Below are 23890 nucleotides of genomic sequence, written 5' to 3' on the forward strand. Positions count from 1 at the left end.
TTTTCAAAACCCTTTCTCTCATCTTGCTGCTGTGAGTGGACATCTGTCTCCATATTACAGATACTAAAGAAAGGTAGGACTGGAACTCCAGGCCTGTTTTACACCTGCTTCTTGCAGTGTTCCAGTATGAACCTGTAATATAAGTGATAATTTGTGTGACATATTGTCAATGCGTAAAATTTGTTTTGGTTTTGGCATTTTTATTAAACATGGAAAAATTAAATTGGTAAAAGAATCAAAATTCAAGGAGAGCTAAGATAACCGGAGGCAAACTGGTTCACTCTAATGAGTGTTTTCACAATATGGAGAGCATAAGGTCTGTGCTATCAACTTCTCAAATAAAAGCATTTCTGAATCTGTCTAGATTATCACAAAAATACACAGGTGGCAAAGTAGATACTTCTATAGTCTCTCATCAAATAGTCTCAAAATAAATACACTGAAAGTGTGCCGCTTTATATATGAAAAAATATCTCTTACTCAGTTCCAACTTACGCTCACGAGACAGATGTAGCTTACAAACTCAGCAAATCAACAGTGTGAAAAAGAACAATCAGACATGGTAAAACACAGCATTTTTAAAGAAAGTGCATTGATTAAGTAATTGGTAGCACACATGTCCAATGTATACAAAACTTCTCAAGGATTCAAATGGGCATAGCATCTTCCACATTTTTATATGTAATGGCATCAAGTTTCACTGTGGGCTGCAATATTGAGGACATGCCTTTAGGCTGGCATGTTCATTTGACATGTGAGTCATTCAGTGTGGAAACAACGTAACAGAAGCATCCACAAATTAATGAATTGTGAAGGAACTATAACAAAAGGCCCTCAGGCTTTCACCCACTAAGTGTTACAAATAAAATTAATATCACAAAAAGGATTTATTAAAGGAGGAATTAAATGCTAAATGACAATACATTTTTACTGTTTTTATTTGAAACAATACAAGGCAGTTCAGTCACCTTAGAAAAGATCAATAGAAAAAGAAAATGCAGCAAAAAAAAGTTGTGAGCAGCCTAATTTACTCGTCCCAAGTTACTATGATAGCCTACAGAATCACAGCAGTTTAAAATACTACCTATATCTAAGATGATAGCACACATACTTGTCCAGTGCAGCTAAAGGATCCTAATATGCCCTTACATTACAGTTGCTGATTTGCGTTTTGGCACCGGAATGAGTACATAGCACTTTAAGGGCCAGATTTTATCTCCCACCCACCTAGAAAGCAAAAATGAAAAGCTGAGTGTTGCAGAAAGGGCTATTAGATAGAAGCCACTATTAGTCACTTCCATAGCAATCTAATTTCAAATTGAGGAGACTGCTTACATCAATCTTTTCAGGTCTAACTTGTGCACTTATATCAGGCCTTTGGAGTGTGGCCACAGACGTCTCAGGAGTTCATCTACCAGGCACTCCTTGTACTTCCTCTCCCAATACCTTAGGGAGAATACTCGGTTTTAATTAATGCTGCCTTTGATACCTGTTAGGTTATAGCACATGCCTATACTGTGGAACTGGATTCTGTCAGCCAGGCTGGTACTGCTCCCTACCAGGATATGCTACAGTTTTGCTGCTCTCATTAGGTGCCCATTGGAGGTATCAATATTAGCAAAATGACACGTTTGAGCTCCTTATCCTTGCCTCTTGATGGGGCTAAGGCCTCTGACAGGCACGCAGCAGACTGAACACTGTTACTACTCTCAGGCGCTAACCACCACCCTTCTGACCTGCATTGTCCATCCAATTAATGTGTAATCTACTTGTGAATCAGCTCCTGAGCCACCACAGCTTTCAGCATGACATAAGAAAATTAAGAGTTCTTGAGGTCTGCCAAAACCCTGATTTCCCTGGAAGTAGCACACTGCTGGAACACCTACCTCAGCTGTGAAACTAGTTTATCAGAATAATACTCAGCTCTGTACTGCTGTTTACTACACAGTGTATACGTACCTAGGACCACAAAATACCCTTAAGAAGGAGGTTTAAGAAGTGTCAGCTGTTACCAGAACAGTGCCACTGCAATACCAACCACCAGTGGTTGGAAGAAAAACAGACAGAAATTCTTTGTGAATTTCAAGAAGTCAGTAGATAAATGGATAAGAACATAATAGGTTTTGGTGAAAACAAGAATTTTTGATTAAGGAATTGTTGGCCTAAGCTATTTCAGAGATTAAATTAAAAGGAACCACTTCTGCTGTACTGTAGTTACAGTAAAACTTCCACTGGTGTTTTCTACTTGCATTTTCTAATAGTGTACATTATTTAAATGGTGTGAAACTTCCAACAAAGTTGTACCAGTACAGTCACTTAGCATGCTGCTGTTATACTTTTTTTTTAAACCTATACAAGGATTAGAAGTTTCCAGCTATGATTAATTTGTCAATAATTACATAAGTGTTTCATGCCTGCCGCAAAACTGTATGCAATGCCTGCTAGAACAGTTGCATGTATAGTGGTGAAATATGCCACCAGAGGTTAGTTATAACAGACTCTAAGTATACACTGGGTAAAAAAAAAAAAAAAAAAGGCTGTTTTTTTAAGTGACAGGTCAAAAATATTCAGTTCTAAATATTCATAGAAACAGGCTCACAAACAGTGAGCCATAAATGGACACTAACTACTTATCTAAAATAACTTTCCTAAAAAGATACTTTAACTGTTTTTATATGCAAGAAGTCACTGCTAAGTAAACTAAAGTTGTTGTACAGTTTCAGAATTTAAAATACTGCACAATATAGAGCAATCCTCCTCCTTTTCACTTTTTAGAATAAATTTTCATTAAACAATCAGATAAATCTTCAGAGAGATACACAAACACATTTTACTGAGAACTATCACATACTGTTTAATAAATTACATTCAAATTCTTACCAGAATACCATTGCTTCAAAAGCAATGGCATTGTTACCCTTAAGACATCCATTCATATCCATCCTTAATACTCTGCTCGCTTTGCACTCAAGCTTTAGAACAGATTTCTGACAAGCAACCCGCACCTACCAAAATGGTTTCTAGAACGCAAATTTAAAAGCTGTAAAACATGGAAACCAAACCAATCATTTGCAAACCACTGCAAGTGCAATGCAAACATAGTCAATATAAAATTCATTCTGAAATGTTCCTCATATTATGCTGGACTGTAGTATAACCACAGTTACAACATTATACTTTTAAATCATCTACAGAAAAACTGCAAGAGAAAAGTTCCTCTTCTCCTGTTAAATCCCATATGCCTCATGTCATTAAGGGTAGTAATTTGCCTAGAAGTGATTTGTTATTAAAAAACAGGATAAAGGAATATTTTTCTTAAACATATTTAAGGTCCTCTAAGGACTAAATAAAATTGAAGTTGTGTTGTGCTGGACAGCGCATCAACACAGAACACTAAAAGGTCCTCGATTATACAAAAAACAATAGTCTAAACAAATAAGACACCATGGAGGAAAAGTTCACGAACAGCATGATTGTAGTAAATTTAACAGGAGTTCTATTTTGGTGGTGGCTTTTGCTTGCAAAGAATATGGAAGGAGATACAGAGTACGGAGGGCAGATTGGAGGGTAAAAAGCATATGAAGTAAGCAGGACTGAAACAGAAGTAAAGCAGTAGAATGGAAGGAAAGAGGGCGAAACAGTCAGTGAGCATAGGACAGAGAACAGCTAATTAAAGCTAGTGAATGTTCTCTGCATGGTCAAAGGTCCCTGGGCTTTTGTCTCTTTCTGTTCCTGCTAGTTACTCTCTCACTAGGTCCTTTCTTTACTGCTCCCAGGCTTAGAGCAGAAGGGTTATACTGATTTTCAGTCTTTTCCCCATCACGACACCCTCCCCCCCTTTTAATATGGGATCAAGATCTCTCCCTCACCTGTAGCTCTAAAACAGGAATCATCTGAACCTGCTCAACATTATAGAATGAGCACATGCAGATCCTACTTATTTGCGAATGATTCAAGTTCTGATATTCTCACTTCAAATTTAATTATTTCTTAGGTAACACATACTGGACACGATACATTTATGCAGCAGAAAAGCAAGGTGAGATGCTGATCTATAAAACAGCAATTGAAAGTTTGGCCAGAGTAGGTAAAACATCGTGTTTCATACTGAACAACAGAGAGTTAAGTTAGGATTCACAGGGGAACAGCTGCTTTATCGGCTCTGGTGCATGCACCCAGATGGAAATATTCTAACCATTCACAGTAAACTTCACTTATTCTAGTATTAACTGAATAGATTAGGCTTATATCAGAAAGGAAGATGCATTTTGATTGTCAAAACACTCATTGTTTATATCCTCTAGCATAGATGGTGATAAGTCCGTGCAAAGGGCAGGTTTTCCCACAAAGGCAAACTGAACCTATGAAACTGAAGTGGTGTAACTTCTATGGGGCTCCATGGGAAAGGGGAAATAAACTAGAATGAAGTCACTTTCTTCTGGTATAAAGACTCCAATACAAATAGTTTATACAGGCGTAACTACTGCAATATAATGAAAAACAATTTCTGGAACTGGGCCAGCCTTCCTAGGTTGTTTCCTTCTATGCAGAAACAAGCTACAAATATATATAGTTTTATAGTGATACAGCCCTATTCACACTATGAGGAAAGACAGCTGCTACTTTAATTATGCCAGTACAGATAAAGTAGCAAAATGAACTTAGTGTCTCATATATAGTCCATTTACCTATTGCAAGATAGCTGCAATATTCCTAGCACAAGCAAGTCTTTAGAGTACTAATTCTTAACTGAAAAAAATAATCCCTCCTGTGTAATACCTAGAACATCAGAAGCCTTTGAAATGTTAATGAAATTACTGGAGACAAACCAGACTTTGAATTTCTGCCAGATTCTGCCAGGAGTTCAGCTGACAAAAGTTTTCTACATGACACTCAGGTGTCACTATTCTTTTCATAATACTTTTTATTTTATGAATAACTTTTTTCAACAACAATGTTGGGATAATTTTGAATCCTGTTAAAAACAAAGTGTGTGTTTTGGCTTGAAAAATACATATAAAAGCAATTACTCCTCCTCAGCCAGACTACAGCTTTGGAAATTATCTCTGACTTGCCAATAAGAGGCAAGTAGTTATCCAGCAAAATCCCTTTAGTTCATCTGCGCAATAGTACTTCCACTACTATATGTACTTTATTTGGTTGTTTGAAACAGCATCTGCAAATTCAGGCTGCACTGTTGAAAAAAGCAACCTTTCTCCTTCTCAATGAACAAACTTCAGCTACTTCCCCAAGTATTCCTTAAAGGAGAAGAGAGCTAAAAAAAAAGTTTTAGCTAGTATGGTCCCTTAGGACACTATGAATGGTACCTTCCCAGACAAGTGAGTTGGGACATCAGTATCACCTGATAAAACAAGAATGCATTTTCCTCCTTAACTTATGACTCTTTTTAAAAATAGCTTCCAAAACAGACTCAAGATAAATGCACATATATGGGACAGAAATTCAGTGATTCATTTAAGTTTAATTTACAATGTTCAAGTCTAGAAAATGTACCAATTATGTTTCTGTAAACTAGGAAAACTCTATGAAGCATGAAGACGTGCCTTTCTATCCCTACCTCCAGCTTCCCCAGAAATAAGTCCCATACTCCCAGAAACCTTTGGATAAAGAGAAATATCTACAGTAGTAACTTGCTTATCAAAAATGAACTGCATGTGCTTCCCTAAGAACTCTATTGACCAAAACCTAGCTAGCACATAGAAAGTACCAATAGGTACATCAATTTTATTTTTTTTAAAAAGTGAAATATTTATCTTTAATAATTTAAACTTCTTCTAATCTTAGGGGTGGATCCATGTTGCAAACTGATGTACGTAGAAGGTGGTTTTTTTTGTTTGCTAGTTGGTTAGCCTCAGTAAGAACAAACAAAAAAACCCCTTGAGAATAAAAACCACCAATACAATCCCTGTAATAGTAGCATCCTGTCAAAAATAAAAGGGAAGGGCATACTTATTCAGAAAATCTTGCTAAATAAACATGATGCCTCTGTATAGAAAGATTATCTCATTACAAACAATTAACAGAACACTTAAAGGACCTGCTAGTAAATGTAGTCTATAGTATATAGGAATTGTAATTTCTCAGTGCTATGAAATTCTATAACAAAGTAACTTAATCTAATATATTTTTTACTTACAGAAAGCATCTTGCAGGATGCAATACTCCAAGTTATTACTTTTAAATCAACTTCACTGCTCATTTTGACACATGCAGAAATGTTTAACAATGGGCTAATTTTTCTAATAGACTGAGGAGGAAAATTGAGGAAAATGTTATTTTTCCTGGAGATTCCAAAGCTTTTTTCCCCAAATATCTCAGTAAAGATTCTCTTTCCAATCCTCAGAGGTCCTCCTTTCTTTGTTGCTAAGGTAAGATTTATTTTGGATATATATATTCTGCTAAATAAAACATGGCTAGGAAATTCACTCCCCTAGAAGTATAAGATTCTGTTCCTTACCCTTTGTTGTGTGAAGGGCAGTCAGATAAGCAAGGCTGGAAGGTGGGAACATATACAACAGATGTGTCCAGATTCAGTGGTCCAGTAGGAAGTTAGTCCACTGCAAACTGCAATGAAAGACACCGTCCCTAAAAATGGAGGAGAGAAAAAGCAGCAGTAGAAACAGGTCATACCCTAAACACCTTCACCTGGTGTTCAGAAGCAGAAGGCTGTGCCAAGACAGACACTGCTTGAATAATCATGACCATTTTCATCAACGAGATAGAGTGTCAATCAATTCCAGACACAGGCATGAAAACAACTGATAGAACTTAGCAAAAAAGATGCATCTCCAACCACAGTCTTTAACTAAACGAAAGCAGAGGGCCCTTCATTTACCTACAAACTGAAATACTTCGCCCCTGAATTTAAGAGTGTCTTCAACTGCAACACCTGTCCTTTTGAAGAATCTGGAGTTGCAAAGCCAGGTCTCTTAAGTAATTTCTGTATTCACAGTGCTGCATAAAATGAAATTCAAGTCACTGACTATCCATTCCTCTTTCATGTGCTGACTGGAGGCCTCATTTGATACCCAGTGTAGTATTAGGTGGTATTCCATAACTTGGACTGTAACCCCAGAAAAAGTATGATTTTCCTAACCCAGAGAATACTCTGTAGTTCTTTCTTTCTGCTGTGTTGCAGACTCCGCTGTCTGTGGAAGAGATGTGCTACTTCAGACTGTTCTGGCCCTTGGGTATTGTCAAACCAAGCAACCAGGAAGCTGTACTACCTGACAGACACATACAGTAGGGTAACACAGTTAATCTTCAACATGCTAGACAGACTCCATTCCCTCTTAGAATCATAGAATGCTAGGGATTGGAAGGGACCTCGAAAGATCATCTAGTCCAATCCCCCTGCCGGAGCAGGAACACCTAGATGAGGCTACACAGGAACGTGTCCAGGTGGGTTTTGAATGTCTCCAGAGTAGGAGACTCCACAACCTCCCTGGGCAGCCCATTCCAGTGCTCTGTTACCCTCACTGAGAAGAAGTTTCTTCTCAAGTTTAAGTGGAACCTCCTATGTTCCAGCTTAAACCCATTACCCCTTATTCTACCATTGTCTGTCACCGAGAAGAGCCTGTCTCCATCCTCATGACACTCACCCTTTGTATATTTGTAAACATTAATAAGGTCACCCCTCAGTCTCCTCCAAACTAAAGAGACCCAGCTCCCCCAGTCTTTCCTCATAAGGGAGATGCTCCACTCCCTTAATCATCTTTGTTGCCCTACGCTGGACTTTCTCCAGCAGTTCCCTGTTCTTCTTGAACTGAGGAGCCCAGAACTGGACACAATATTCCTGATGTGGTCTCACCAGGGCAGAGTAGAGAGGAAGGAGAACCTCTCTTGACATACTAACCAACCCCCTTCTAACCACCCCAGGATGCCATTGGCCCTCTTGGCCACAAGGGCACAGTGCTGGCTCATGGTCATCCTGCTGTCCACCAGGACCCTCTCCCCTACACTGCTCTCTAATGGATCATTCCCCAACTTATAGTGGAACCTGGGGTTGTTCCTGCCCAGGTGCAATATTCTACATTTGCCCTTGTTATATTTCATTAAATTTTTCCCCGCCCAACTCTCCATCCTGTCCAGGTCTCGCTGGATGGCAGCACAGCCTTCTGGCGTGTCAGCCACTCCTCCCAGCTTGGTGTCATCAGCAAACTTGCTGATAGTACACTCTAGTCCCTCATCCAAGTCATTAATGAATATATTGAACAGTACTGGCCCCAGTACTGACCCTTGAGGCACTCCACTAGATACAGGCCTCCAGCCGGACTCTGCTCCATTGACCATGACTCTCTGGCTTCTTTCCTTCAGCCAGTTCACAGTCCACCTCATTACCCATCGTCCAGACCACACTCCCTCAGTTTAGCTATGAGAATGCTGTGGGAGACTGTGTCAAATGCTTTACTGAAGTCAAGGTAGACCACATCTACCGCCCTGCCATCATCTATCTACCTCGTTATATCTTCATAAAAGGCGATGAGGTTGGTCAAGCACAACTTCCCCTTGGTGAAGCCATGTTGACTGCCCCTAATGACCCTCCTTACCCTTGATATGCCTTGAGATGGCACCAAGGATAAGTCGTTCCATTACTTTCCCAGGGATGGAGGTGATGCTGACCGGTCTATAATTACCTGGGTCTTCCTTCTTGCCCTTTTTGAAGACTGGAGTGGCATTTACTTTCCTCCAGTCCTCAGGCACCTCTCCTGTTTCCCAAGACTTGGCAAAGATGATGGAGAGTGGTCCAGCAATGACCTCAGCCAGCTCCCTCAGCACCCGTGGGTGCATCCCATCTGGGCCCATGGATTTGTGGATGTTCAGATTGCTTAATTGTTCCTTAACCCAGTCCTCATCAACCAAGGCAAATTCTTGCACCATCCTGACTTCCTCTGGGGCCTCAGCAGTATGGGGCTCCTCAGGACAGCCTCTGGCAGTGTAGGCAGAGACAAAGAAGACATTCAGTAACTCTGCCTTCTCTGTATCTTCTGCCACCAGGGCACCCACCTCGTTCATCAGTGGGTCTACATTGCCTCTGGTGTTAGTTTTATCTGCCATGTATTTGAAGAAACTCTTTCTGTTGTCCTTGACCCCTCATGCCAGCTTTAATTCTCACAAGGCCTTAGCTTTCCTAGTTGCCTCCCTACATCCCCTTACAACAGCCTTATATTCTTCCCAAGTGGCCAGCCCCTCTTTCCATGATTTGTAAACTCTCCTCTTCCACCTGAGCTTACCCAGCAGTTCCCTGTTTAGCCACGCAGGTCTCCTGGCTCCCTTCCTTGACTTCCTACATGTCGGGATGCTCTGATCTTGAGCTTGGTAGAAGAAATCCCTGAATATTAACCAACTATCTTGGGCCCCTTTACCTTCAAGCAGACTTGCCCATGGTACTTTCTCTAGCAATTGCTTGAAAAGGCCAAAGTTTGCCCTGCTGAAGTCCAGGGTTGCATTTCTGCTTGCTACTCTGTTCCTGCCACACAAGATCCTGAACTCCACCATTTCATGGTCGCTGCAACCAAGACAGCCCTCAACCTTTACTGCTTCGACCAGACCCTCCTTGTTAGTGAGGATGAGGTCCAGCAGTGCTTCTCTCCCAGTCAGCTCCTCCACCATTTGCATAAGAAAGTTATCGTCAGTGCACTGGAGGAACCTCCTGGACTGTAGCTGGCTGGCTGAATGGTCCTTCCAGCAAACATCAGGGAAGTTAAAATCCTCCATGACAACCAGGGCCTGTGATTGTGAGGCTGCTCTCAGCTGCCTGTAGAAGGCCTCATCAGCTTCCTGACCTTGATCTGGTAGTCTGTAATAGACACCCACAACAGTGTCTCCCCTGCCAGCCTGCCCCTTAATTCTCACCCATACACTCTCAACTTGCTCCTCATCTGTGCCTGGACAGTACTCAATACATTGTAGTTGCTCTCTCACGTAAAGAGCGACTCCACCACCTCGCCTGGCTGTCCTGTCTTTCCTGAAGCGGATATAGCCATCCATGACCACGTTCCAGTCATGTGAGCTGTCCCACCATGTCTCCATAATTGCCACCAGATCATAATCTCAGGGAGCACATCAGGAATGCAATACCATTTCTTGGAACACTCTGAAACTCCCATGGCCAAATTGCAGATAAGGTGGAGGAGTCTCTTTCAAAAATAGAATTCTAGAATCATAGAATCATTTTGGTTGGGAGACCATTAAGATCATCAAGTCCAATCATAAAATCATCCAGCTCAATATGACAACATTAAAATGGTGGGATCCAAAAGAAGGGTATGTAAGGTGGATGACAAGAAGTTTCTGGGCCTGCTCTCAATATAATGACACTGGAAACCAAAACCGGCATAGTTTGTTAGGTGGTATCCAGTCCTGCTATCATTGTATAGCTTACCTTAAGGCTTAACATCAGCTCTCACAAACAATGAGCTCTCTCAGACATTCTTGGATCACAAGCCCCAAGGACAAGGTGAACTATGTCTCTCAGACAGGGGAGAGGAAGCTAATTGTGTTCCAAAAAGAAATGGAACAAAGATCTTCCATAATACTAATATATCAATGTGTTAGGCACAAAACCAGGTATCTGCACAGCTTATATATTGCTCAGATACCAGGCTTCTATATTATAGTGCTAATGGCACATACACATCTGCAGTGATATGGTTTCTTTGAAGTAAATATGTAATTTCTCTCAGATTGAACGTGCTATCTGCTGCGTGAATTTTTTTTTTTTTAATTATCAAGAACACTTGATAACTGTTGCTCAGATTTTAGATAACTTTATACATTCAAGAGGTGCAGAAATTTGCCCCAAATTGTTTAGGATACCTGTGACAGAAGTTACAGGGATTACTGAAGATTCTAGGGAAAAAAAAAAAAATGTATTTTTCATCACCCCTAAAGAAACAAGCAACTTAATATAAGCACGTGATATTTCTTCCACTTATTTAAATTAATTAAGGAACTACTGTGAAAACACTTAGAATCATAGAATAGTTTGGGTTGGAAGGGACCTTTAAAGGTCATCTAGTCCAACCCCCGTGCAAGGAGCAGGGATATCTTCAGTCTGTATTTTAATAGTTTTAGTACTTAGCAGGAATGGTTGCTTGCTTTCTTAAACCAGATTATCTACTTCCGATACACCTGTTTCTCTCAATCTATATCGCCTGCAGAACTGAACACAGAAAACTCTAAATATCTCATTGATGTTAATGGTTTACTGAATATTTTTAGAAGTAATACACGTATATCTTTGATTTGTTGTAATCTTGTTTTTCTTAAAATACTCTTCATTCTTATTCTTGATCTCAAAATACTGATCTTTTACAGCATCTTTCTGTTTTTGAGGAAGGCAAGGACATCAGTCTATAACTGAAATTGGGTCTTAAAATATTCTCAAAGCTTTAATGTTTTCTCTTTGAAACACTATCACGAAGAATGTCTTGCTTGTCAAATAGGAGAATTTCTTGCTCTTTTCTACCAATAACAGGACTATTTTCCACGTTCCCCCCAATGACCCAAAAAAAACAGAGTGTGAAAGAGGACCCTGGGTGATCAACTAGGCCAGGTTACTGGGGATGGCCTGAACAGTTCCTGTTCCCATTGCACACTTGCTTCCTCTTCAAGTTTCCTGCCTCCACTACTGAGGCAGCAGTACCTGCTGCACCACGGCGCTTTCCAAGAGCAGAAATAAAAGTAAAGCGGTACCAGCTCTGGGTGACTTCAAGGCTCTTGGTTACAAACTGCAGCACAAACAACTGAGCTACCCTTTCCCTGGAGAAAGTGAGGACCAGCTGGAGCAGGAAATAAGCCAAGTTAAGCCCATGATCTGAACAGAGCCCCTAACACTGTCTCCAGTATAGAAGCTGCTACTTCTAAATTATGCATGTATTACCAAAAGACATCTCTGTCTTTGCAAAATGGAAATTGCAGTAGCTGAACTAGCTACACACTCGTAGCTACATGTTGGAAAACAAGATGAAAATATGGGAATAGAACTAGACACTCCTGTTCAGTGCCGGTATAGACATCCTCTTCAGAAGCAGTACTGCTGAAATGTTAGATAACTATATAATGTTCAAACTGTAACAAACAAATCATCTCACAAATATAGCCATATCTATTTTAAACGTAAATGTTAAGTGGAAAATATTTATAGTTTGAGTTGTACCCCTTACTACTTAATTATCATAATTAAAAAAAGAAGAAACCTTGGCGTTCCTCCTCCAAAGAAGGTATTTACCTGAACTATAGCTTGGGAGTCCCCAGTAGTCAGTCTGTTCTGAGATTCTCATCCCACTGAATGTCAAAGACCTAGTATTTCAAAGATGAGATTTCAAAATCACTTAGTGATGACTTAACTTTGTCTCACTAAAGATAAACCAACCTTTATTCCCACTCAGGTCAGCTCATTGATTTTGGAGAAAACACATTTAGAAAACATGGCTGAATACTTTAATAAATTCCACCCATGAGATAAAAAGGAAAAACAACAAACAGAAACAGATATATACCATTTGAGACTTCTTGATGCAGGACTAATCAAGTTTTTTTTTTTTTTGTACATTTGTGTGTGTTACAAGTCACTGAAATTACTTTTAACTGCTTCCTAAAATAAGGTAATCTCAAATACCTTACTTTCTTACTCTTCAGATACTGGTCTGTTTGAGGAAAATGCAGTTTTGTCTACATATAGGAGGTTGTACTAGGAACAACAGCAGTTCTGCTGAAAGATTCAGATGGAAAAATACACTCACTGTTCTCAATATCTGTATTATAGGTGTCCAAGAACTGTTATTAACTAATATGGAACTTGTTTTATGTTTTACTCTCATCCCACTTTGGCTTCTATGAAACTATGTTCAACAAAAGTTTGACTTAATGTACAGCCAGAATCCATTCTCACCAACAGGAAAACCTAATAAGCTTAATAATATTGTTCTTTAAATATATTAAAAATAAAGCCAGATGCATCAAAGCTCTCAGTTTTTATAATTCTGTAGCATTTATAAAAAAGCATTTTAAAATTGATATCTGGGGGACACTATTCATAGCATTCATACTGCAAATAAAACCAGAAAATTTAAGAAGTATCTCCAAAATTAATTCTCTTTTGTGATAATTTCATTGAAATGCATTTCAACTTTTAGAACTTCACTGAAGCAACAGCCTCATTTGCACTGGTGCTATCCCTGTTTGGAGTACCTTACTAGCAGTTCAAAAGCTTTTCTTAACTAGTTTCTGATTTTTAATTATTCATTACACTTACAAAGGATTTATTTAAAACAATATCTTCATGTTTTCTCTAAGAACAAGGGGACTAAAGTAAAGGCTTGCATGAAAAAAGTACTGTTCTTTCTATGTCACAGAAGATCCTAGGCATGAGTACTGTTCCAGGATGACACTGATAAAAAGTTAAGCATGTGCGCAAAAACATGTAGAATGAGAGCCTGTTTCTGGACCCAAAAGATACTGTAGTACCGAACTTGAAAAATCTCATATTTTTCATTCTATAGGATTTTCAGCAAGACAAAGAGTATTGTTAAGGCTTCTCAGATCATATATGCATCTATAAAGTTATATTTTTATAGATGCAAATGATTCAGTAATTTAGCAGCACAATAGACAACAAGTATCATAAAAAGGTTCTAGATTTGTGTGTACCTCTGAAAAGTCTGACAAACTGTGCTCTGCGTTTCTGATAAGAAGCATTTTAGTGATGTTTGGGTTTGTTGCTGTTTTTTGGTTGGTTGGTTGTTTTTTTTTTTGGGGGGGCGGGGGGGAGGTGTTGTTGCTGTGGTGTCTGTTTTTTCCATCCCTCACCACCCCGAATTATCAGTTGTTTGACTGCTGGTTGGAACACCAAACCCAGAGAGAGATTCCCTGCAGTTTGCAATGCGAACACAGGAAACAATTCAAGTACCTGTTAAAATATTTATAATTATTTTATTATTCTACTGCTAACACTTTGTATTGTATGTACATTGCATACGGTTCTCATGCAGAATACAACCATAAACCAACTTCTGCTGTGAAGTCATTACGTTATAAAAATGATTGGATATCTAGAAAAAAATAAACACAATGTACACTAACCATCTGTCTAAAATTAAATCCTTATCCGGTGTTACCATACCAAGATTTAAGGATCCATTTTAGAAAAAAATTCTGACAGAAAATTCAAAAGCTGATTTTTTTAAATAGAGAATTTGAAGATATTCCAAGTTGTGAAAACCTGACCATGACTGCCTTTTTGTTTCCCCTTAATGATTTGAGACTTAATTACTAACACATACAAACCAACAGCTCTGATTTAGCAAAATACTGAATTCAGAAAATAAACACACACATAAGAAGACTCTGAACTTGCAGCAAAAGGGAAGTATGTCACTATGATCACCATAATCTCTATCTTCAACAGCTACTCCAGAGATAACAAATTATGCTAAAATAATTTTCCAGACAACAATTTCCCTCCACACATCGCATAAGTATGCATGCTACTCCATGTGCCTTTTCATTTCAAGATACTTTCCATGTCAAATGGCCAACACAAAGGCTGACAGGCTCTGACATGACACTGTATGTATGCTCATTTAAACAAAATGCCAGGCTACCAAAACCCAAGTAAGTATAATTAAAAAAAACCACAAAAAACACAACAATGAAAAAGTACTTACCTGAACCTGACAAAGCACATCTTAGCTGCACCAGTACTATTTCCCAAATGAAGACTCTTCCTTGCAAATAAGTGAGCTTTCTTCAGATCATTATTCTGTGGCACAGGCTCCTCCAAATGGCAGAATGAATGTATTGCCATTATTGAAAATTTACAGATAATCTGAAGGAAATGAACTGAAAGCAAGAAATACAGCAGCTTTATTTTGTATAAACTTACTGAAAATACTTTATTTAGTTTTCAAGAAGTTATTTATCAAGAACATTTAAAAATGCATGGGACATATGTATAGGCACTAATTAATAAAGTAAATATAGATGACTTTTGCAATTAAACTAGATGCCGCTTATTTGAGCAGAAATGCTCAGATAAAGAACTTCCATTTAATGCTACTGTGGAGCAACATTTCAATCAATTTTAGGGCTGTTCCTTTTACAGTGGGCACACTGTGAAGAACTTTTCATAAGGGCATCTATAATGGTACATGTATTTTTTCAAAACATTTACTTGTAATTTAGAATTATCGTCAAGTAGTTCAAGATATTCCTTTGACTCTGAATTACTTCATAACTGCAAGAAATGAATGACATCTACCATTATTACACTAATATATCCAGTCTTAGAAGATTGCCCTCAAGTCCCTCACAACTTCCTCTGGTTTTACAGAATGTATATAGTATTTTACTTCAGATGCTTATTTGAAGACAAGATTAACCACTTGTAAGACAGATTCTGGAGGCATAATTTGATGAATATGTATTTTGGTAAAAGTGCTCTCCTGCTGCTTAGTCTCATCTTTGTGCCACAACTTCACTTGTGCAGATGTATCTGCTGGTGGAGCCACTCACTGTACCACATGGAGGAACTAGCTTGGGCTAAAAATTGCTGCTTGTCATAGACTTCTCTTGAAGTCAGGATCAATTTTCTGATCCAAGTCATCACACAATGACACCAATGACTGTACAACAGGAGAGAAAATGAGGAAACAAGCACATAACTAATTGCAGCTACAAATGTCAGCACTTTAGAATCTACTGTTGTCTCCAAAGCACAAGTTAGATCACAGCTTTGCCATTGAAAGCAATATAGGGTATTCTTGGACTGCTTTAACTTTCATTGCCATCTCTGCATCACGGTTCACCATCCCCACAATTGCACCAAAATTCAGTGCTTGTACGGCCAAACCAAAATTGCTTGGGTTACAGAGTTTCCTGGCAGGGGCTATATGTAGTAAATTTAAGAAGGTGGGATGAACTACACATGGCATGTGAGTATATTAATATATCTGTGGTTGCATCTGTCTCTTTTCCACTAACAACAGAAGCAACTTAGACCATTGTTTAGAGAACTGAACACAGAAATGATTGCTAGGTTATGCCTGACCCTTTCTAACTTTTGAATCTACTACCGGATTTCAAACAGTTCTGTCAAAGAGGCAGATTCGAAAGTCATTTAGAGTTTAATTAGAACTCAAGAGACTTCAGAATTCCAAGCACTGGGAAGATGGACAGAAAATACCAAACCACAGACTACCCAGACGGAAGGACAGGTTGCAGCATATGCCCATACTGTTAGAGAACAGCACATGCATAAGAGACACACCTCATAAACACCTAACTGCACCTGATACTTCTGATTACCTGTAAGATACAACTACATAGGAAAGCAGGTGCTGTTAGATCTTGTGCTCACAGAACTTCTTGACTATTGTACTGGTTTTGGCTGCAATAGAGTTAGTTTTCTTCATAGTACCTCCTGCTGGGCTCTGTTTTGGATTTGTGATGGAAACAATGCTTCTCACCCCACCTGCAAAGGTGTGAGGGGACACAGCTGGGACAGCTGACCTCCAGTGGTCAAAGGGATATTCCATACCATATGATGTCATGCTCAGTAATAAAATTAGAAAGGAGGAATGGGGGACATTCACAGTTACGGCATTTGTCTTCCCAAGTAACCATTATGTGTGACAGAGCCCGGCTGTGCTGGAGGTGGCTGAATACCTGCCTGCCCATGGGAAACAAGTGAATTAATTCCTTGCTTTGCTTTGCTTGTGTGCATGGACTTTGCTTTACCTGTTAAACTGTCTTTACCTCAACCCAGGAGTTTTCTGCCTTTTAATTTTCTGATTCTCTCCTCCATCCCACAGTTGTCATGAAGGAGCAAGTCACTGAACAGGACTTAGTTGCTGGCTGCAGTTAAACCATGACAACTGTCCATTTAGTACTCAAATCTACTTGGCATTAAAATTCCAGATCTGCTCCTTGTGTTCAGTTTAAAAGTGTGGTATGTACAACACTCAATATCTTCTGGTCTTCCAGCACAGCATCTCATCCTAATGAGATGCATTCTTCTTCAGAGATCAGCCACTTCATCCTTTAGAATCACTGAATGAATTGCATTGAGTCCTTATAACTTAGGGATCTTTAGCACTTTATTCTAGCATTCAATCTTTTGATTCTGCAGTCCAATAATCAGATAATGTCCCATCAACATTATTTGAAAAGAATAAAATGTCCACAATATCCTTTGTGGTGAAGAGTAGTATAAAGAAATCACCCCACTCCTTCCTAGCACCTTTTATTCCTTTTAATTGCTTTCTATACTCCCTAAAAGTCCAAGAGACCTGTCAAGTCCATAACACATTACTGTCTACATTACCATCCTCACTTTCTTTTTAAATAAAAGCATACAAATAACCAAGTATTTCCCTGAAATACGCTGTTATCAATAAGACATGAAAACAACTATATTATTACTGTCATTAATTCACACATTTGGAAGAGGTAAAATGTTACATAAGAACATTTCTGGTCACATGGCTGTGAAAGAGATTGGCCTTTTACAGCCAATAATTTTGAAATTTCTTCATCACCAATTCCTTTATTAGAAGTAATTAACAAAGAAGTAAGTAATTAACAACATAAGCAGGTATCAATAAGTACAAATTTTCTCCAAACATAGGAAAGAAATCCATATGAATTTCTTATACATCTTAAGGAGAAGGATCATACTACTGTTGATCAAAATACATCATCTTGAATGTTAGACTGTTCATATTTATATTAATACATATTGTTTATTTAACTCAAACAGTTATGTCTCAACATCGACATATATTCAGAATCTACACCTGTGGCAGTTGCACATGCCCCTGAGATCTGGAGCCTTCAATGGGGCAGTTGATAGCTCTTTAAGCATTTTTTGTGCCCCACTGTGCCTGTCCCCACATACACACCTAGGGTGGTACTAAGGTGCTGATAGTCACATCCTCCCCTACCTCGGGTCAGGGTGACTTCACCCCCACCAGCTGGTGGGACAGGAGGGGTGGGACCCTAAGTCAATTGACAGGGTCCTTAATGGGACCCTGAGTCAGTTGACAGGGTCGTTAGCAGAGGAGGTGCCCACAGTAGCTGCAAAGTTTCTGGACCATGTTGTAATGTCCCCAGTCAGATCTGACCAGACGATAAAACGGGGTCCCGCCAAAGACCCCCTTTGGAGTGGTCTTCTCGGAGCAGTGGGTCTGTGAACTGGAGCCCTCTCCTTAGACTGGAACACTGTCTAAGGAGACTTCCCCGGATTAAGAAAGCCTCACCTCCTTGTTTGGTTGAGTGGTTATTTACTGGATATATCCTGTAATGAGTCCTTGCCTAACCAGGCAAGTGAGAATCCTTGCCTAAGTCAGGTGAGTGATTATTTCTTGTGGGTACTCTGGAGTCAGAGGGCTCTGGTTTTGTTTCTTGTGAGTGTGTGCATGCAGACTGTGGATCCTCATTATTCTTATTTTGCTGTACCCCAATAATCTCCTCAACTGATATCCGAACCTGTATTTTATGTTGGAGTGCTAACTAATTGTATAAACCCTGTTTCTGGTCGGTTGATTGGCTGCACTTTTCCGGCTAGAATAAAGTCTGTTTTGGAACTTGTTGTCTGCCTAAAACTGACTTTCGGGTGTCTCTGTGACACCACGTTTTTTTTGTTGTTTTGTTTGTTTTAATTTTGTTTGGATTTTTTGTTTGTTTGTTTTGGTTTTAACATAAGAATGCTCTTACACATTCTGAGTCCTTGCTTTGGAAAGTTTTTAGGGCCTCGAGTCTTCGTTAGACTGCTAACCTGCACTGCTGGCTTTGTTACCATAATCTCAGTACTAGCAGTATGTGAAATAGGCAGAGTAAGCTTAAGTCCTTTCACACAACAAAACTGCACATAAAGCATCAAATATTCAAGCATTCTACTCTGGACTAGTTCCAGAACTGGAATGAAGTCAACTGTGTGCTAGGAAGGATGCACATACATCAACCACACAATCATGAAAGGGACACTGCTGAAAGATGCAGGTAGAGAGCAGCAAGAGACAGGAATCAAGGAAGCAATTCTAAAGCAAAAAATGAGAGACAGACAGATCCCCAAACTGACAGAATATCTTCACTAGCAGAATTTCCACCTTACATATATTTCGAGAAACATTTAATATTTTTTCTGATTAATAAAGCTGAATAATTGATACTCCTAAATATTTCCCTTTTAATACTAAATTATATTGCTTTTGTGTTTGAGAAAGTAAAATTTTACTAGAGAATACTTGTTTGCAACAAAACTAACTGCATTTCCATTTTTGTGGAACCTTGTCTAGTATTTGGCATTCTAGTTGAGACAGGAAGCTCAATACCTGACCATCAAGTCACTGTCCTGGGACCTTATCTGAGGGAAGAGTGAACAAATCGCAAGGAGATGCTTTCATAGTACCTTACAAAGACAGATACACCCAACCCTTGCTAGGTGCTCCTGCCGTATAGAAAGCAGATGTTTGGTTTTGAGTTTTGGCCGAGGTGCAAAACTACCTTCCTGACAACCTTGACTAGAAAACAGACAGACAAACAACAACAACAGGGTTGCGAGTGTCCATTATACTGTCTTGTATACAGAGAACAACATCAGCATACAGATGATGTGACATCAGCACACCTCAAAAACTTATGCATGAACACACCACAGCTTATATGAAAACTGCCGGTATGGCTAGTCAATAACATCCCTGACATAAGGAAAAACAACTATCAGACTGAAAAGGACAATTATAGCCATTCCCTTCTGTTCCAAAGGCAAAGGTAGAAATTATGCTTTATGTAAAACAGTTACTGAACATTATCATAGCTTTGGGACATAGTATCTCTAATTTTAAAGCATAAAGAAAGGTTGAGAGAATGACAGGGAAGAGGACGTACAATTAGATGCTAATTCAACAGATCAATAGGTTGCAAAACATGAGAATGAGAAGAGTGATAAATTTACACCAGCAAACATGAAGGTAGTAATATTTGCTTTCAGATGGAAGTTGAACTATTGATATTTTAGGCTCCAGGGTAAAAAAAAAAAAAATAATAGCTTTTTTGTCACCACCACTCATCCCCCGTCCCATCTACTCTCCACACCCCCCGCCAACACGGGACCTAAGAATTATAGAAAAATGCTCTACAGACAGTTTGGAGATTAAGAAAACCCCACATTTATTTACTTATTTATTTACTTAGCAGAGGATAAGAGTCTCCAGGCCCAACATGTTTGCATTTTGACAGTGAAGAACCACATGTATTCTTTCAGCAGTCAGCAGAACAAAACTCAATCATGATATGGCCTTTCAGCATCACCACAAAATAAAAACTGACATATAGAAATATCTATGTCCTACACTTCATAAAAACATATTATTTTATTTGATTAACCCTACCTAAGGAGTTAATTAATACCATCAGATTTACTAGCTGTTTCACAAATACACATTAGCACCAAGCTTGACACTACATTTTCTGACATTAAAAAACAAACACACACACACCACCAAAGGGTAATTAAAAAACAGGAAAGATTTTACAGAGTTCACACAGAAAGAGATGCCAGCAACCAGAGCCTCTGCTCATGCATAGTGTCCATGGCCATTACAGTACTAGCATCCTTACACAGGATGTTCTCCTGAATGGAATTGTAGAAAGCAACAAAATCCAAGGCTAAATTAAGAAAAGGACCACAAAATAATGGTGATAAAATTTAGCTTAAGAGTCTATAAGTACCGGAGGGAAAAGTCTCCATTGGATAGGTAACAATAGGTCAGTATAAATTTAACTAGGTAAGTAAGAATGGATAATCTGTCACTGGTAAACTTTTCACGAAATATATCATTGTTCCTTTTTCTTTCTCAGTAGGAATTGCCATCTTACCAACACAGAACCAGTTTACTTGAAGAGACTCCTTCCTTTTCAAAAGTAGGAGAAACTGGAACACATGAAAGATGTCTTGAGGCAAGTTACAGAGTGTTACAAGAACTGGTTACTTTCTTGAGCAGCAAGCGTATTACTTAATATTCTTCCATCTGCTAACATCTGAACTAAGTTCTGCAGGCAAGACATTTAGAAACTTTTTCCAAGAGCCACATGGGTTCAACTTTAATTAATGTGTTTGATTACCACTTATTTTCAGGAAAACAAAACAGCCAGCCTTCAAAATCAGAATGAAACACATCCATTTTAAAGGGTCATGTGTTACAAGTATACAATATTTGTATTGTATACTTGCATAGAAATAACTTGAAGTTAATTTCCCTTTTATTAATACATAAAAGAGAGAAACAGCACATTTTACATCATCCTAGTTTTCTTAAGTCTTGTAAATCACTGCCTTCAGATGCTATTGCTGAAAATCACCATTCTCAAAATTAATGAATCACCTTACTGATATAATGTCTTTGAATTCTGCCATAAGTCAAACACTTAAATCTACAATCACAACTAAAAAAACCAAACCAAACAAAACAACAAAAACAACAACAAAAAGCCACAACCACACCTTAGAAATCTCAGACTTCCATGCACAAGAACAGGTAGTCAGTATAAAGGACAAACAAAAAGGAAAGTAAAATCTAATCTGCCTTTAAAGAGCAACACCAATTAAAGAAAAAAAAAAAGTATGAGATGAATGAAAAAATGAGATTAAAAGAGATGAAAAAAGTATGAGTATGAAATCAACACATCATATTTGTGCATCAAATACTACTTATGATTTGTTCACTTAATTTAAAAATACTTGCTCAAATCCTTTTTATTTTGTATACCTCTTATCCAATACATCTCCAAACTTTCACATCTGTTTTTGAAGTCCTTACCATCGTAATCAAGCTAGCCACAATCTTTGCCCTTACAGAGACATTAATTTTGTTTGACTGTTATTACCTCATGCTGGGTTCCATTCAGTTTCTTCCATCAACATTAAACTGTATTTTCTATTTACACTGACTTGTGTAAGAGTAGCAATGCAACAGCACAATGCCCCAGGAACATAATGGAACTATTGGAAGAATCCTAAAGAGACGAGCACACAACACAGCAACCATGATCATACCAAACACCACCCATCATTACACAGATTTCTAAAGCAACATTTCACCATTGATACTTTCCAACTACAAATATTCATAAAAATAACTCATTTCTGAAAACACAAAAGCTACTAAGTTTTGGCTATTGTTCCATACTGGAATGGAGTCAGAAGGCTACAAGCTGTAGGACAGGGAGGTAAAGTAACTGAAATATTAGAATGACAATTACAAAAAAGTATTTTGAAGGCCGGCTGCAACGCCCAAATGGAAATCTTTGCAGAGATTTCTGGGAACACTGCATTAGGCCTTAAATATTCAGTTTATCTCTTTGCTACAGAGCAAAGAACATACTCCCGTTAAGGATGACAAAATAAAAAACACTCGTAAGAGCCAAGAAAAAAAAAGTCTACCTTTAACTCAGAGCAGTGAACAGATTTCTCCTGCTCTGGCAAAGGTACAGACACCGCGGTAGGGAAAAATGTGGCATTTATTTCTAAAGTATAGGGGAAAAATGTAATAAAAAATGTCTTGTAAGAGGTTTTTACTCCAGAAAAAAAGGGGTTTAAACAGGTAGCAGTTGACAAAAAAGAACCTGGGCTCATGTTTTAGCTACTGATTTTATGACCCGTGTCTCAAAAAAATCTCTTTTTTGTTTAAATACTACGATGCAATAGCCAAATGATACTACATGTACACATTAAAATCAGTAATGTTAGTAGTTAGTGGACTTCAAAATAGTTATGAAATACAAGAAATTTTACAATCACAGTAAACTTAACTTTATATACACAAAAATTATCAAAGTTGAAATTGTTGTGACTAAGCTTTCTTGTGGTATATGTTCAACAACAGAACACTAATTAATAATGTATTTAAGCATTAAACACATAGTGCTGCTTCTACCATTTCCAAAATGGCACTTTGCCAGTTTAAATTTTAATGTTCTTTTGTTAGTTTTTGGAAATAGAAGAAGGAAAGCCAAGCAAACATAAAACCTGAGAAGCAAAACCATCAGAGCAGAAGCTTTCAGTTGGTACTTCCCACTCCCCATTCAGTTTCTCAGGGACCATAATGCAGTAACAATCTGGTTAAAGTAAGCAACCGATAGGTGTGTAATTTGCATGTGAAAATATTTTTAGAAGACACACATGAATAGTATATGTTCTCAGACTGAGTACAATCTTCTAAATATATGTCCTGAATATTATTTCCCCAACATTCATAGTTATTTTCCAGATAATGATTTCTGGCAAATGTTATTCTTTGAAAACAACATATATGTAAAGCCTTAAACAACATTCATTTTAGAGCTCACCTTGGAGGCTGGGGGAAGCCTCTGTATGATTGATTTTCTTCCTCCATATCAGAACACACTAAGAGAAAAAGAAAAGAGGGCTTTTTCCTGATGCACTACATCCTCAGTGTACATGCTAAGAGGTTTCAGTCATGGAAAGTGCCCATTCCAGATAAGCCTCTTAGAAATATAACTTAAACTGTTTTAAAGTTTTTACTACCAATGTGATCACAAAGTGGGCAAATTATGCTTGAAACCAGAGTCCAACAAGGATACCCTGATTCAGAAAGTTAAAACAGATATGTATGTTCCCTTGAATGAATCAAAGCAGCTTCAAAAATTGTATCAGAAAACCCTTCTACTCTTCCTATGCTAAGAAAAACACAGTTTTAGAAAGACAGAAGTTAATAAAACCAGAAATAAACCACATGCTCATACATTGTTAGGTAAATCTAAACCAAATCTAGTCAAACTGACACAACACACCAGAGACAGCAAGTAGCAGTATAAATAGATCCCAAAGTCATTACCAGTCCACATC

General features: G+C 38.4%; 1 protein-coding gene across 1 annotated transcript in view; it reads right to left on the bottom strand.

Annotated features, from left to right (window-relative positions):
* Positions 1-23890, bottom strand: part of LOC136109568 (uncharacterized) — a 26922-nt gene continuing 3032 nt past the window's right edge. The window contains exons 3-7 of the mRNA XM_071808074.1: positions 23371-23428; positions 14691-14865; positions 12254-12324; positions 6479-6606; positions 1-132 (exon numbers count right to left, since the gene is read on the bottom strand). Coding sequence (XP_071664175.1) covers positions 6500-6606; positions 12254-12324; positions 14691-14865; positions 23371-23428 — 411 coding nt within the window. The 3' untranslated portion in view covers positions 1-132; positions 6479-6499. The remainder of the gene's footprint in view (positions 133-6478; positions 6607-12253; positions 12325-14690; positions 14866-23370; positions 23429-23890) is intronic.

Source organism: Patagioenas fasciata, chromosome 1, assembly GCF_037038585.1.
Source record: "Patagioenas fasciata isolate bPatFas1 chromosome 1, bPatFas1.hap1, whole genome shotgun sequence".
Lineage (NCBI taxonomy): Eukaryota > Metazoa > Chordata > Aves > Columbiformes > Columbidae > Patagioenas > Patagioenas fasciata.